This window comes from Sesamum indicum, linkage group LG3 (genome assembly GCF_000512975.1).
Source record: "Sesamum indicum cultivar Zhongzhi No. 13 linkage group LG3, S_indicum_v1.0, whole genome shotgun sequence".
NCBI classification, from domain to species: domain Eukaryota; kingdom Viridiplantae; phylum Streptophyta; class Magnoliopsida; order Lamiales; family Pedaliaceae; genus Sesamum; species Sesamum indicum.
Window position 1 is genome coordinate 19,225,970 of NC_026147.1, and position 14,403 is coordinate 19,240,372.

General features: G+C 30.6%; 2 protein-coding genes across 2 annotated transcripts in view; one reads left to right on the forward strand and one right to left on the reverse strand.

The window, feature by feature from the left end:
* Positions 692 to 10,310, reverse strand: LOC105159014 (arogenate dehydratase/prephenate dehydratase 1, chloroplastic-like). The gene is made up of 10 exons (XM_011075945.2): positions 10,113 to 10,310; positions 9,605 to 9,697; positions 9,061 to 9,261; positions 4,679 to 4,759; positions 4,480 to 4,575; positions 3,500 to 3,577; positions 3,320 to 3,409; positions 2,567 to 2,634; positions 1,449 to 1,530; positions 692 to 816 (listed from the first exon to the last, which is right to left on the reverse strand). Exons 1-10 carry the CDS (start codon positions 10,308 to 10,310, stop codon positions 760 to 762), a joined length of 1,044 nt encoding a protein of 347 aa, XP_011074247.1. The 3' UTR covers positions 692 to 759.
* Positions 13,199 to 14,403, forward strand: part of LOC105158826 (la-related protein 6B) — a 7,032-nt gene continuing 5,827 nt past the window's right edge. The window contains exon 1 of the mRNA XM_011075708.2: positions 13,199 to 13,804. Within this exon, the coding sequence (XP_011074010.1) occupies positions 13,448 to 13,804 (357 nt within the window). The 5' untranslated portion in view covers positions 13,199 to 13,447. The remainder of the gene's footprint in view (positions 13,805 to 14,403) is intronic.

Sequence of the window (14,403 nt, forward strand, 5' to 3'; positions counted from 1 at the left end):
CATCCTTATAGATGGCGTTACAAATATTTAGGAATAGTTAATAAAGGACCATTCCAATTCGGCATGGTTATTGTAACACATTGTTGGTGGTCATTTCTGATGTTGAATTTGTGTAAAAAAAATTCATTTTTCTAATTGGAACGGATTGGATGACATTCAGAACAGTTATATTATTTATTTCAAGTTACTTTTGGAACGGTCTTTGTAATACTCATGCCTAAATTTTGGAATTGTATTTATTTGTATTGGTGATATATTAGGAATGGTCATTGGAATGTTTTGTTTGTCAATCTTTGCAACAATATTAGACAAGGTCAAATTTTAGTTTAGAACAGTCTCCTGTAACTGTTTTAGGAGTCAATCTTATTTAGGAATGCGTATTTAAAACTATTTTCGCAATGATATTAAGAACGATCAATCTTATTTAGAAACGCTTATTTAAAACAGTTTTAGCAATTGTATTAAGAACGATCACTAGTATATAATTTTAGGCGAGCATTAGCTACGAAGTGCAAAATGAATGAATATATATGGACTAAAATTGCTCTTAAAAAGCTGTGTAGGAATAAAATTATTTAAAATTGAGTTAAATAACTAAAATTAAATAATTTTAAAAGTTATCTAAACGAAAACTAAAATAAATAAATTTAAAGAATTAAAATTAATAACAGACAAATTTAAAAAACTAAATAAAAATTTTCTCATTTCCAGATATATAAATGAAAGAAGAATAAGTAAGGCAAGCCTGGGGATGTTCCTCTAGAGAGCAGTGTCCATAGGATAGCAGCCAAGAATCCGAACAGACCTCGCCAATTCCTGACCATCAAATACCACACTCGTAATTCCAAAATCTCATCATATGTAATATCCATCCATCTCTCTCTCTCTCTCTCTCTCTCTCTCTCTCTCTCTCCACACACTAGCTAGGAGAAAAAATTATGATAATTAAAGCAAAAATAAAGTCACCTTGTGTGTCTTTTTTTTTTTTTTTTCAAATAAAGTCGTCTACGTTTAGATCGGATAATATATGACCCCTATCAATTTATTAATGAAATAACAAATAATTTTGATATAAAGTTCGATGAAAGACATAAATGTGGTTCTATTTTGTAGTTTACGTTGAAAACTTTCATTTTTCGTTGAATGATCTAAGTTGTAATGATTTTCTTTTAATCTTCTCATTTTCTTAAATTATCGTCATGTAAATCTTAATTATGGGATGAAAAATAAGATTCTGCTTTCCTAACCTAATGTACCGTGGACGTCTAATAAGTGAACAAAAATACAAATATTGATCATAGAATAAAACTGCAAAATTATTTATAAAAAAAAACATAAGTTACTATAACACACACAAACAAAAATTAACATGTGTTTCTAACATTGATGTTGGACGGCATCATATACATCGTCGGAATAAGAGAAAAAAAAAAGGAAAAAGCTTTTACCTGGAGATGTGCTAGAGCATACTGGGCTCTAGGCTCCTCCACTGAAGCTTCAAAGTCGATGAAAAATAAATAATTGAAGCACCTGCAGTAGACAGAAATCAAATTAACACAAAAAGTATGATAAAATTGCAAAATTAGTCGTGTATGTCGGGGAGTGGCCTTCGTGGTCCTGTAATTATGGAAGTGACAATTTTGGTTCATTGTCAGTTTCATTTATGATAATTGCAGTTCTTTCAGAAAATTGTACCTGAATTTGTCTGGAATAATTGGGTATTTTGTGAAAATTGATAGTTTTATTAAGTTCAGCGGGGAAATAGTATGTGAGCAGCCGTGCAAACATGGTTAACGAATTTTTCTCACAATGACCCCAATTTTTCCGGTAAAATGAAGGTACAATTTCATTCGGAAGGACTGCAATTGTTACAAATTGAAATAATAACGGACTTAAATTGCCACCTTCATAATTATAGGATCATGTCGCCACTCCCTTAATATATAGGACTAATTTCACAAAGAATAACGATATTTTTAGTCCTTAAGTCTTATAATTTATTTGATTTCAGTCCTTACATGATTCCTAGATTGAGTCTTTTTTATGATCTTGCTCATTTTTCGTGAAATTGACTTTTGAATCAGATGAAAATAATTGTTTCCAAGGCTTCTTTCAATGTCAAGTGTGCAACATGTGAGTTTTTCTATTTTTTTTTTTAACGACAGAAATGATCAAAATAGTAAAAGAAAAAAAAATACATGTTTAGGGACTAAAAGTGCAAATGGTGATTGTTTAGAAATTGAAATCAAATAAGTAATATTGTTTAGGATTAAAAGTGTTATTCTTAGAAATTTTGCTGTTTTTACCTCAAAAATAATTTGGGGATGACATTTTCTTGAAGTAAGTAACTTTATCAAAATTTGGTCTAGCCGAATCAAACTAATCTCACAGCAAGTGTGATGTATTTATCATGTGATTGATCATTTTTTTAACTGTACCAATCATATATATGACAGATATATCGTACTTGTTATATAATTAATTCGGATCTAACCATACCCAATTTACCCCTACCATGATTCCTTGGCATAAATCTTTCTAATTAAATAAATAAAGTAAAACTCACATGGTATTTCCATTTTTAGAACCATTCACAACCCGAGCTGCATGCTTTCCCTCTGGTCTGCTCTCAATCTGCAGTTTCATTTTTAAACCAAAACACAAAGAAAAAGATATATCACCACATAAAATGGGACTAATATGTAGACATGAAAAATTAATTAATGATACTAAAATTATCATTAAGAATATATATTTAGTGGCAAAAAATATTATTTTGTCATTGTAATTACTCAGTTTCTATTTGCATGGAAATTGTCACCATCAATAAATGTTAAAAAAAGATACCTTACAAATTGATCATAGTATTTAGCAATTAGTGGCATATATATAATAACAAAACAGTAATAACAAATACAATTTTATCACTATATTTGCAATACTTTAAATTGTGTCACTAATTAATTATTTTTTTAATTTTATACACACTTTTTATTACTAATAAAACTATTATCACTTAATATATATATATATATATATATATATTAGTAACAATTTAGCAATATTTATTTAATTTCTTCACATGATTTTGTGACGGATTTTTTAGTTCTGAACCGCAGGAATTTTGGGTTTCCAAAATTTTGCAACGAAGTTTATAGTTGTTACAAAAGTTGTCGCAAATCAAAATTTGAACGGATTTTCCTCAAATGTTCGTCCCAAACAGTTTGTTTTTTCGTAGTGACTAATATTATCTTTATATTCTAATAAATATGGAAAAATCCATGCAAATATGATGGAACTGCAAAGGAAAAGAAATTACCTTGGACAAATTAATGCCGCTGGATGCAAACACTGATAGTGCCTTGTGTAGTTCTCCAGGCCCTCCTCTTAGACTGAAGACTATGCTGGTCTACAATGGAAGTTCAATTATAAAAACTAATAAGAAAAGAAATACATAAGAAAAATACAGTCCAAGATCATAATATATCAATTTCCGTACCTTATAACCTGTTTTGTTTGTTGCGACGATTGGTTTTCTCGCAAGTCTGAGAAAACGGGTGACATTGTGAGAGTGATCCTGTTTACGACTCAGATGATTAATTAGAAGTAAATCATGGCGTACAATTATACCAATGACGCAAGAATTGTGGTGTGATTGTGTGAATATGGCATTAATTCAAGAAAAAAAACTTATTCCCTCATTGAACACACAGATGGAAAGAATCAGAAATTTATGTAATTTAGAGTTGAGCCGCGATGGTTATTTGAGACGAATGAAGCGTCTGTTGCAAAAAATGGGGAGAAAGCTAGCTATGTTAGATTTATCGCAAAAGTCATTTGGAAAATCTGGGGCAGGAAAAATTGTCGCAAAAACTGTCGCTAATTTGTGACAAACAACTTCCGTTGCATACTTACAACAAACTTTGTGGCGAGCTACCTCTGTTGCAAACTTGCGACGACTCGTGCAAGTAATTTGGGTAGAATTACAATCATCTTATGCCTTAAGTGTCATCATAAATTTGTTTGGTAGGTGGCTTTGCAATCAAATTTGGGACGAAATTTGCTTAATACGTGCTTTTTTTTGGAAAAATATTAATAAAATTTGATGAAATTTGTAGTTTGTGGGATCATTAGTGAGAATTGAAAAACTGAAAATTCAAAAATGGAGATAAATGGGGAAATTACAGTTTTGGTCCCTATACTTTGGTGAAAATCAATTTTGGTCTCAAAACTTTTCGAAGCATGATCCTGGTCCTAATCTTCACAAATTATTACGATTTTGGTCCATCCAGTTCCCTCCTAACTTAACATCCTTAAACCCAATTTTAATAGTCAAACCAAAATCATAACAATTCGTAAAATATTAGGGACCAAATCATGCCTCAAAAAATCTAGGGGCCAAAATAGATTTTGATCAAAATACAGGGATGAAAAGTGCAACTTACCCAAAATAAAACCAAACAAGGCATAATTAATCACCTGAAAATTTGTAGCCAGTATGTGGAGGCCGTAGATTTCTGCAGCACGGGCACTTGCAATGGCTCCATTTTCTCGAACACCATGGCTGGCCACAATCTATTTGCAAACAAGAAATTATACATATTTTAAATATTTCTGATTAACATTCAAGAACCAATAATTACACATATTGAGGTTGGTCAAAGATTTATCATATTACCTGAGCTGCAAGAGCAGTATTATCAACAGGAATTGCAGTTACCCCCAACTTGGTCACTGACATTTCACATTGAACAAGTGCCTGAAATCAACCACACCATGCTTACTTTACTTATTTTTCAATTTGTAGAATAAGTATATGTAGGAATGACAATTGAGACGGATTTTTCGGATGGTATAGACTTGAGATCCGCTCTGCGCTACTTTTGCAGATTCAAAACTCGTTCCGACTCGATATTTGAAATACCTTATAATTAAAATATATCTTATTCTGTAAATATAAGTATTAAATACAATTTATTTTTTAAATATATTTATAAATTGAATTTGGGGCGGGCTTAGGCGAGTCTTGGACAAGACTCAAGGCACAACTCAGATCCGATCGAGTCCACAAAATAAAAACCCACCCCCAGACCCCGACCGAATGATATAATTTGGAACCACAACTACCCCATTTTGTTGACCAAAAAATTTCTTCTACAGTTAGGACTAATTTTGATAATTTTAAAAAATTTAGTGATCAAAATTGATGAGGTAGGAACATTAGGTACCAAAAGGAGTAAATTCATTTTGGCACCCAAGTTTTATCATTAATGTCACTTTGGTACCTAAGTAATTACAAATAACTCAATTAGTACCCGAGTTTTGATATTAATAGCATTTTGGTACAGGAGTAATTAAGAATAACTTAATTAGTACTTGAGTTTCGATATCACTTTGATATAGAATTGATGTTTTTTATTTTTTATTTTTATATAATGATCATTTTACCCTTAAAAATAAATACAAGTAATAAACATACAAAAAAATGAATAAAATTTAATCAGTATATTTTCTTACTTTTATTTTCTATATATCGCCAATTTATTTTTTTACTCACTTTATTTATCAATATTTATAAGATAACCCATTATTTAGTAATTAATTATATTAAAAGTAAAATTCGAAATATATTGCAACCATAGAGAAGTTGAATTGGTATTCTAAATTTTGAAACTTTATAATCTAAAATTGACACTTCTTGATTAAATGAGGACTTTAATATCTTTGATGGTGAAATTTTGGTTCATTAGGACTTTATTATTAACATAAGTTATTAAATAATGAGTTTTTCTATATATTGAGAGATAATAATTTAGAAAGTATAAAATTTTGATAACAAAATATGAAAATGAAAGTCAATTGGTTCAAATAAGACAAAATATATCAATAGAAATTTATGTAAATTTTTCTTTGTGATATTTATTATTTTTTATTTTAATATATAGGGATAAAATGTCCATTATATTAAAAAAAATAGAAAAAATAAATAAATAAATAATACGAATTGGGTACTAAAGTGATATTAATGGTGAAAGGTACTATTAAGTTTTTATATTAATTACTTGTGTACCAAAGTGATTTTAGTGGTGAAACTCGCATACGAATTGAGTCATTTGTAATTACTCATGTACCAAAATAATATTAAGGGTAAAATACACTTAGCCCCCTGAACTATTCGTCATATAACATTATCCCCCATAAAACTTACCCCCTTGGTTCGATAAAAATATCCCTCATGCCTTGAACAATTATGTTATTTTCAATATATTTTAGTATTTTGCACATTAAATCATCACTCACTTATTTTTTAATCAATTTTTTTTAATAAGTGAAGAATTTACATTAAAAGTGGAGTATAAAAATTAATATATATATATATATAGTATAGATACACAATAAATATAAAATAACCAACAACTCATATATGCTTCTTAAAAAAAATAGACAAATATATATATATACTTATCCAAAAGTTAAATATTTCTAGAAAAAATAAATAAATATATTTTATCATATTTTTTTAGAGAAAATATGTTAAGAAACCGATATTTAATTATTCATTTTTATCTAAAAAACAAATAGTTAATTACTTAATTCATTCTCTAAATTAATAAAATCTTTTCATGAAAATTTTTATGTATTTATTGTACTGATATATTAGTTAACTTTGAGTCTATAAAGAAAAACAAAATTTGAACTATTTAACTTACTAATTACATTTTTCTTTATTATAAACAAAAGTTATTTTTTTCAATTAAGAAAATTTTAAGTAAATTTACAATACAAAATTACTAAAAATAAGAAATTTGTTGAACTAAATATATATACACATATATATTATAAGGGCAGTATTATCTAAAAGTTTAATTGTGGGGGTTAAGTGTTACATCTGTTACTTTAGGGGGTAATTGTTACATAACAAATAATTCGGAAGGCAAAGTGTATTTTACCCTAATATTTTTAAGTAAAATTCTCGTTGCTGATCTATATTTCTAAATATATATTTTAAAGAATTCATTGCTAAATTGTCAGCGATTAAATTTCTTGTATCAAATAAGATAGATTAACTATGAGAATTTTACTTGCTAATTATCTCGAAATTTTATTATTTTTTTTTTCATAGCTATTGAGCCATTTTCTTATAGTGTGTATTTGGACACAAAGCCATCCATTAAATAACTGAACGGAAGACTGACAGAGTATCAAAACCGATACCACTTTAAATTTATGCAAAATCAAAACTGAGAATCCCGTAAATAATAAAATAAACCTTATACGAAATGAAAAATACTAATTCCCCCACCCCCACCCCCACCCCCACCCCCACACGCCCATTCACCTTATCTTCCTTATCAAACTTCTTTTTTCTTTTCGTGGTATCCATTGCACCAAAAATTAGCTTACCCCACACGCTAATATATACAATTAATTAATCCAGAAGTGTCTAAAATTAAATGCCCCTCAGACCTCTTTATTCCTAGTAAGCCTCTTACGTTCAGGAAAATTCGACGCCGCCCGATTGGTTCTGTACTGTGGATTGCGACTCCTTCATTCGGTACATAATGATGTCCTTATGCGTATTTCAATAGCTAATAGCCTATGTACGTAGCTAAGAATCTATCCATTTCAAATTAAACTCACGCTATGTATTATTTATTTATTTTTGTATGTATGTCATAAATTACATAATTAAATGTTATCAGAAAACTATTATTACTTTAATAATTAAGTAACATTTTATATTATATAAGGAAAAATGCATTTTTCGTGCTTTGTTAATTATGATAGGTGGCATTTTTGGTCCATAATGATTTTAATTTTGTAATTTTTTAATTTATTAATATTAAGCAGTTCTCCTCTCCAGCAGCTTTAATTTTTAAATAATTTAATTGGAACAAAAATAATCCAGCAATTAATGGTCTGGGAGACCGGTATTATGTTTGGATTAATATTTTGAATGTTTTGGAGATAGAGAGAGAAAAATAAAGATAAGTAAATATGTATTTTGAGATAGATGGTCTGTTTGGATTTGTGTTTTGATATAATATAAAATAGTGTAAAATAAGTAGTGTAGGTTTGATGTTGAATAGATTTGTTTATATTAAATTGGTACGTTGAAAATGATTTTATTGACGTTTATATTTGTGGTGAAAGAAGAAGAAACAGAAGAAAAAAGAGAAGAAGAAAAGGAAAGAGAGAAGAAAGCTTCAGACAAACAAGAAAGAAGAGAGAGAGAAAAGGAGCGACAAAAACAAGAAAAACAGAGAAGAATAAAACATAATTAAAAAAAGTAATAAAAAAAACTAAATTCCAATTGCACACGTAGTGAAGGTGTGCAAATCACAAAACCAAATATAGGCAGGGGGTGGTAGCGTAGTCATTCCCCTTTCTGCGGGGAAAGGGGGAGGCGATCGAGGTAGGGTGATTATTATTTTTTTAAAATAATATTTTTATTTTTATAAATTATATTAATACATTTAATATAATTGTATCCAACGTGTAAACTAACTCATTTTCTAAAGCCACGAAGGACACCAAGAACTATTTAATTAACATGTCATGTTATTTTTCGGTAAAAATGAAAAAATTCGGTCCACCAAAGGACTAAATTTAATTAATTTTAAAACTTAATGCATAAAAAATAGGCATAATTATCGAATTAAAATTAATATTGGATATATTACACGGACCAAAAAATAATTTTTTCCATATAAAAATTTTAATTTTATATATTATTGATATATTATAGGTGTATTTTAATTAAAATTTATATAATATACTATATAAGTATAAAATTTTTCCTCATATATGTGGAGGGGCATTTTAGTCATTGTCCTAAAAAAATTAAGACCAGATTGAGTAGGGAGCTATGTGAGTCATTGTTCATAACATAAGGGTAATTTTTTATATTTAAATTTTCATAGCTGGCTTTTTTATAATTTTTTATATCACAGGGGATCGAAATGAATTTAACTCAATTTAGTTGTTTAATATGATATCAGAACCAGTCCAAACACTATTTAGATATATATATATAGAGAGAGAGAGAGAGAGAGAGACCTGAGGATGGCTGAAAACGGAGTTGAGTTGGTGGATTGGAACATCAGGCAAAGCAAGAAGGCAGTGATTGACAATTAGATGAGTCTCTCCAACTATGTGAACCCTATGTCGTAGCAGCAGATCGTAATTGCAGTGTATGCTACCCCCTATTGTGTTCTCTATTGGGATTACTGCTTCATCCACCAAACCTATTTCTGCTGCCTGCACCGCACGTAGTACGTGTTTTCTCAACAAACCAAAAAAGACGAGTCATTTCCACACTTTTCTTTTTCTTGTCTATAATTATTTTACAGAGATATTAAATTTGAAATCTCGTATCTTTAGGTCAATAAACTCTTCATTTCGTTAGTTACAGAAATCTCATCAATAGTGTCGTAATTTGTAAAAATTCTCACTTTTACCCGTTTTATCAAATTTCATTTGTATTTTGAGGGAGAAAGTCAGGTGCAGCACATTACTTTTTCCCTCAAAATACCTGCTGTGAATTGAGCAACAAACCGAAGAGAGAGAGAGAGAGAGAGAAAAGGTAGGGTTTGGGGATTACTTTGATGGCATCCTCAAACTTATCGAATGGTACTGTGTTAGAGTGGGGGTAAGCTTTCAGCGCAGCAGCCTCACTATGCGCACCTGGAACACCCTGATCATCATTCCATCAACAAAAACGATTGTTTGCTCAGAATCTCCACCCTACACCCATGATACATGCAAATAGAAACTGTATTTTTCGTCCTATATCTTAGGACCAGTATGTTTTGTTCCATTAGTTATGGAATTCTCATTGATTGATTTATAAATTACAAAAATTCTTACTAAGCCAGATTTCTTTAGTATTCAGACGGGAAAAGGCACGTGCTAATTCAACACGTGGCCGTTGCACAAAATACTAACGGAATCTGTTGAGATGACTAAAACTAAGAATTTTTTTGTAACTTACACAACCATTCATAAAAACTAATGCGACCAAAAGTATACTGACCCCTAAAATATGGGTCGAAAAATGCTATTTTCTCCGGTAAAATACTTGTAAGAGAGAGAGGGGGAGGGGGGGTAACCTGATATGCAACCCGAAGCACTGAAGCAGTAGAAGAATCAACTGAAATTTTGTCGGAATTCATTTGGAAATGCTTTAAAACCATGACAGTAGCAGAGCTGGATTTCCTAAATTGTTTCCTGCAGGAAAACAACTTGCTTTTTACTGCATGAAGTTTGGGAGAAGTTCCTGGAAGTAGCAACATCGGAAATAACGACATTAGAAAGAGATTATATGGATGCTCGCTGATTATTTCATCATCATCATATATATGTATATATACACAAACTAATACAGTAGTTAAACGCCTACACCTTTTAAATGAGGTAGCCATTGCCCGGATTCCATTTAATTTTGTCTTGTAATTATTTCTGTTGTATTTTTTATTTTATTTTATATATATATTATGTGGATAAAGTCTTTTCTTATATAAAATTAATGGGGCCTAGATATATTTTTAATTTCGTAATTTTGGCATACTTATTCTTTATTTTAATACCCTAACTACACCCCTAATTCATTTTGGGCACCCCGATTCTCAAGTCATCGGTCTTAGTACCTAACGTCTGCATTTTTCATCACCATTGCTACCCTCCGTTAGTTTTACCGTCAAAACTAACGTTCAACCCCATTTTAGAGGAAAAAATTGGCTGGATTTTGTCAATAAAAGGCCATGTTTGGCAGCTGTAAACATCAATACAGAAGAGAAACTTGAGAGGATTGAACCATGCATGGCAAAAAATGAAAGAAATGAGGAGAAATTAGTTTTCATCTTTCTCAATTCGAGTATGGGGAGATCCGTGTAAATCATTTTAATGTTTCTGATGGGTGTATGTGTAATTATCCAAAAGACAGGAATGATTTATGTAAACAGAGCATAGATCAGGGGTGTGAATATACTTATCCCATATTTTTATTATGAGACCACAATTTTATTACTGAAACAAAATTTTCTTTACTTTTATTTTTTTGTTTTGAATTTTAATCAGAAGTTAAAGTTTTATAAGATACTAGACGAATTTAGAATTTATACAAAAATAATTAATTAAAATGAAATAGGCTCTTTTCAATTTTATGTTGATTTTGTTGAAACATAATTAAGGATAAAAAAAAGTTTTTGACCAAAAACAAAATAAATTTGGGTTATTTTTTTATTCGTTAAGTAAACTTCATTTTTCTATTTGAAAATATAGAAAAAATATCAAATAAAATTAGCACTTAAATAGAAAGAATGATTATATACTTATTTATGTATCAGAAAAATAACTATTATTTTTTATACCAATATTTTGTTAAAGTATTGATGAAATGTAAATTGATTTCTCCTCATTCCGCTTTTTTATAAATTTTCTTGAGTTAAACTCACTCAATGCTCTTTTGTGGGGTAAATTATATTTTTGATCTCATAAGTGGACCCATCCAATTTTGATCTTACACTCAAACCAATTCACACACTGAGTCCATTTATGGTTTTTTTTTCAATTTAAGGACCATTGAGGGATTTTCGTCCAATTGATAACGGCAGCTGCTCTCCGTTAGCCAATACAATCAAAAAAAGGATAAATTATATTTTTGATCCTACAAGTGGACATGTTTCCAATTTCTCCTCATTCCGCTGTTTTATAAGTTTTTCTGAGTTAAACTCACTCAATGCTCTTTTGTGTATTGATATCTATGGCTACTGAATATGGCATTTTATTGAAAAACAATTTGCCTATTTTTTCCTCTAAAATAGGGTTGGCGATTAGTTTTAACAGTGAAACTAGCAAAGGGTAACAATAGTGATGAAAAATACAAACGTTAGATGCTGAGTCTGATGACTTGGGAAGCTAAAGGTACCAAAAGTGAAATAGGGATATAATTAGAGTACCAAAAGTGAGATTATCCCTATTCTAAAAATGGGTAGAAGGATTTCTTAAACATTCCTCATTTGCCCATCTTTGTTAAATTCACTTAATGGCATTTTTTATTAAATAATTGTCATGCTCTTCATATTATATATTATTTCTTGTTTCTAATAAATGTTGGATCATTTTTTACTGTACAAGAACTGTCAGATCTGATCAATTCAGTTCAACTATTAAATGTTAAAAGAAATTAAAGGTCCGAATTTAATAAATTAGTAAATCTATTGTCCATATACACCAGAACAAAACGACTCAGTGAACGCAAACACCGCTGCATTTTTTAACTTAATTTGTTATTTCATGCTGATATGCCTGAAATTTTTGACAAATGCTCTTTTAACTGCAGTTTATATGATCAATACGTACCTATTTTTTTTTTTTCCATGAAAACAATAAGAAAATCCCTTTTGCTAATATCTTTGACAAGGATCCTAATTTCTCCAATATAGGCACATTTTTGTGATCAATCTTTAAAAACTCTGAGGACGCATAAGCTTTCCAAGAAAACAGTACTGTGTGTGGTCATAGAAATACTCATCGTGTTTATATTTTTAGGTACATTGTTTTTAACTGTACTTTGATGAACTGTGCATTTTATCTTATTTATACCCCTAAAGTATGAAAGGTAGCAAAAGTACTCCTGATAAAATAATTTGGTATTGATAAGACTAAAACGCCCTTCTCACTTACTCCTATACTTTTTATTCTATTTGTTTGTTTTAAATAAAAAAATTATAATAATTCAGATTATATTCAACAGAGATATTTTAGGAGGTGTAAATAATTAAGGGCATTTTCATCATGAAAAATTCGTATATAGAGGGGCTACTTTGTTAAGTTTTATAGTTTAGGGGTGTAAATATATTTTATGCATAATTTAGGGGTGCAAAATGTATTTAACTCTTAAATATATGATGTTAAGATCTCAAATTACTATAGTGGAAAGTCAAATTCAAGTGGATGTTTCACATTCATATATTTTATTTGTCATAATTTTGTTGTATTTTTAATTTTAGATAGGAAAAAATTTGTGTACAACTCCCAACTCCAAATTGATGACCAAAAACAATTTTGTTATTAATATGAAGAATCTGAGGCTAGCAATTGTGTAATTTTGAAAATTAAGTTTAGAATTAAATCCAAAAATTGCACTCCTTGAATGATTTCAAGAAATCTATATTTAAAAGACAAGAAACAAAAAGAAGAGGGGATCACCCACTCTTCACACTCACACGCACTGTTGTATATCTATATATATACAAAACTCCATTGCTGGAGGCCGAGAAACACTCTGATTTGTCTCTCTACACTCTCCCTCTTTGTCTCTCCAACTCTCTCTGCACTCTGGAAAATTTCTACCCAAATACAGAATATCTTCAATTCAGTTCGTTTAGTATAAACATCATTCACCTAATTCAAACGAATCGACGCCTGTAATCTCCTCGTTTTCATGGATCAGGAGCAGTCTTCCGAAGCCCTAACCCCATCATCCTTAGTCGGAACCAAAAAGCTGAACGCCGAGGCTCCTGAATTCGTCCCCCGCGTCTCGTCCGCGGCGACGCCACCTCCGCCGCCGCCGCCGCCGCTGTTACCACCCGTGTACGCGAGGCCCCCGTCGTTTGTGCCGCCGTTGCCACCCCCTTACTATGGGTACGAGAACTATTACCAGCAAAATCTGACGCCGTTTTATGGGTACAATGTGAATCCAGTGGGCCCAGTGGAGTTCGCGGCTGATGGAAAAAATGGTATCACTGCCACTTCGACGAAAAATGGGTTGTCGGATTCTCACCAGAAGATTATCAATCAGGTAGGTGTTGTGCGTACTTAATTGCCCTTAAGTTTGAAGGGTACAAGTCGTTGGTTTGTTGTGCGGAGATAAACAGAGGAACTTAGTTGTTATAGTAATTGCAAATCGTAGTTGATCTTTTACTAGTTCTGGTGATTTTAGTTTCCTTTCTATTGGCTATATGCAAATGATTTAGTATATATGCTTGTGTTTTTCTACATGATGTTTGTTATTTGTTCCTTGGATTTCTTTGTTATGTCCTTATTTTTTGGTAGTCTTATGCTTGCTGATTTTTGTACTAAAAACGTGTAATTTAATAGGAATCATCTTGCATTTGTTCATATTCATTAACCACATAATTATAATGAATATTGGTCTGTGTATCAGGAGCAAATGTGATATATCTTGATCAGGACAGTTAAGTAGTACATTAATGCTGCTTATACTGAATTTGGTCCGTGTGTCGGTAGGAGAATTCCAGATGTGAAGTTGATATGGATTATCATTAATGCTACTTGTCTCTTCTTCTTGTTCAATGAATTTGATCATCATTCAAATTGCTAGTATGTTTATATGGATTTGCAAGGATCTCAAGTGTTTATGCTTCATACTGCCGTCCA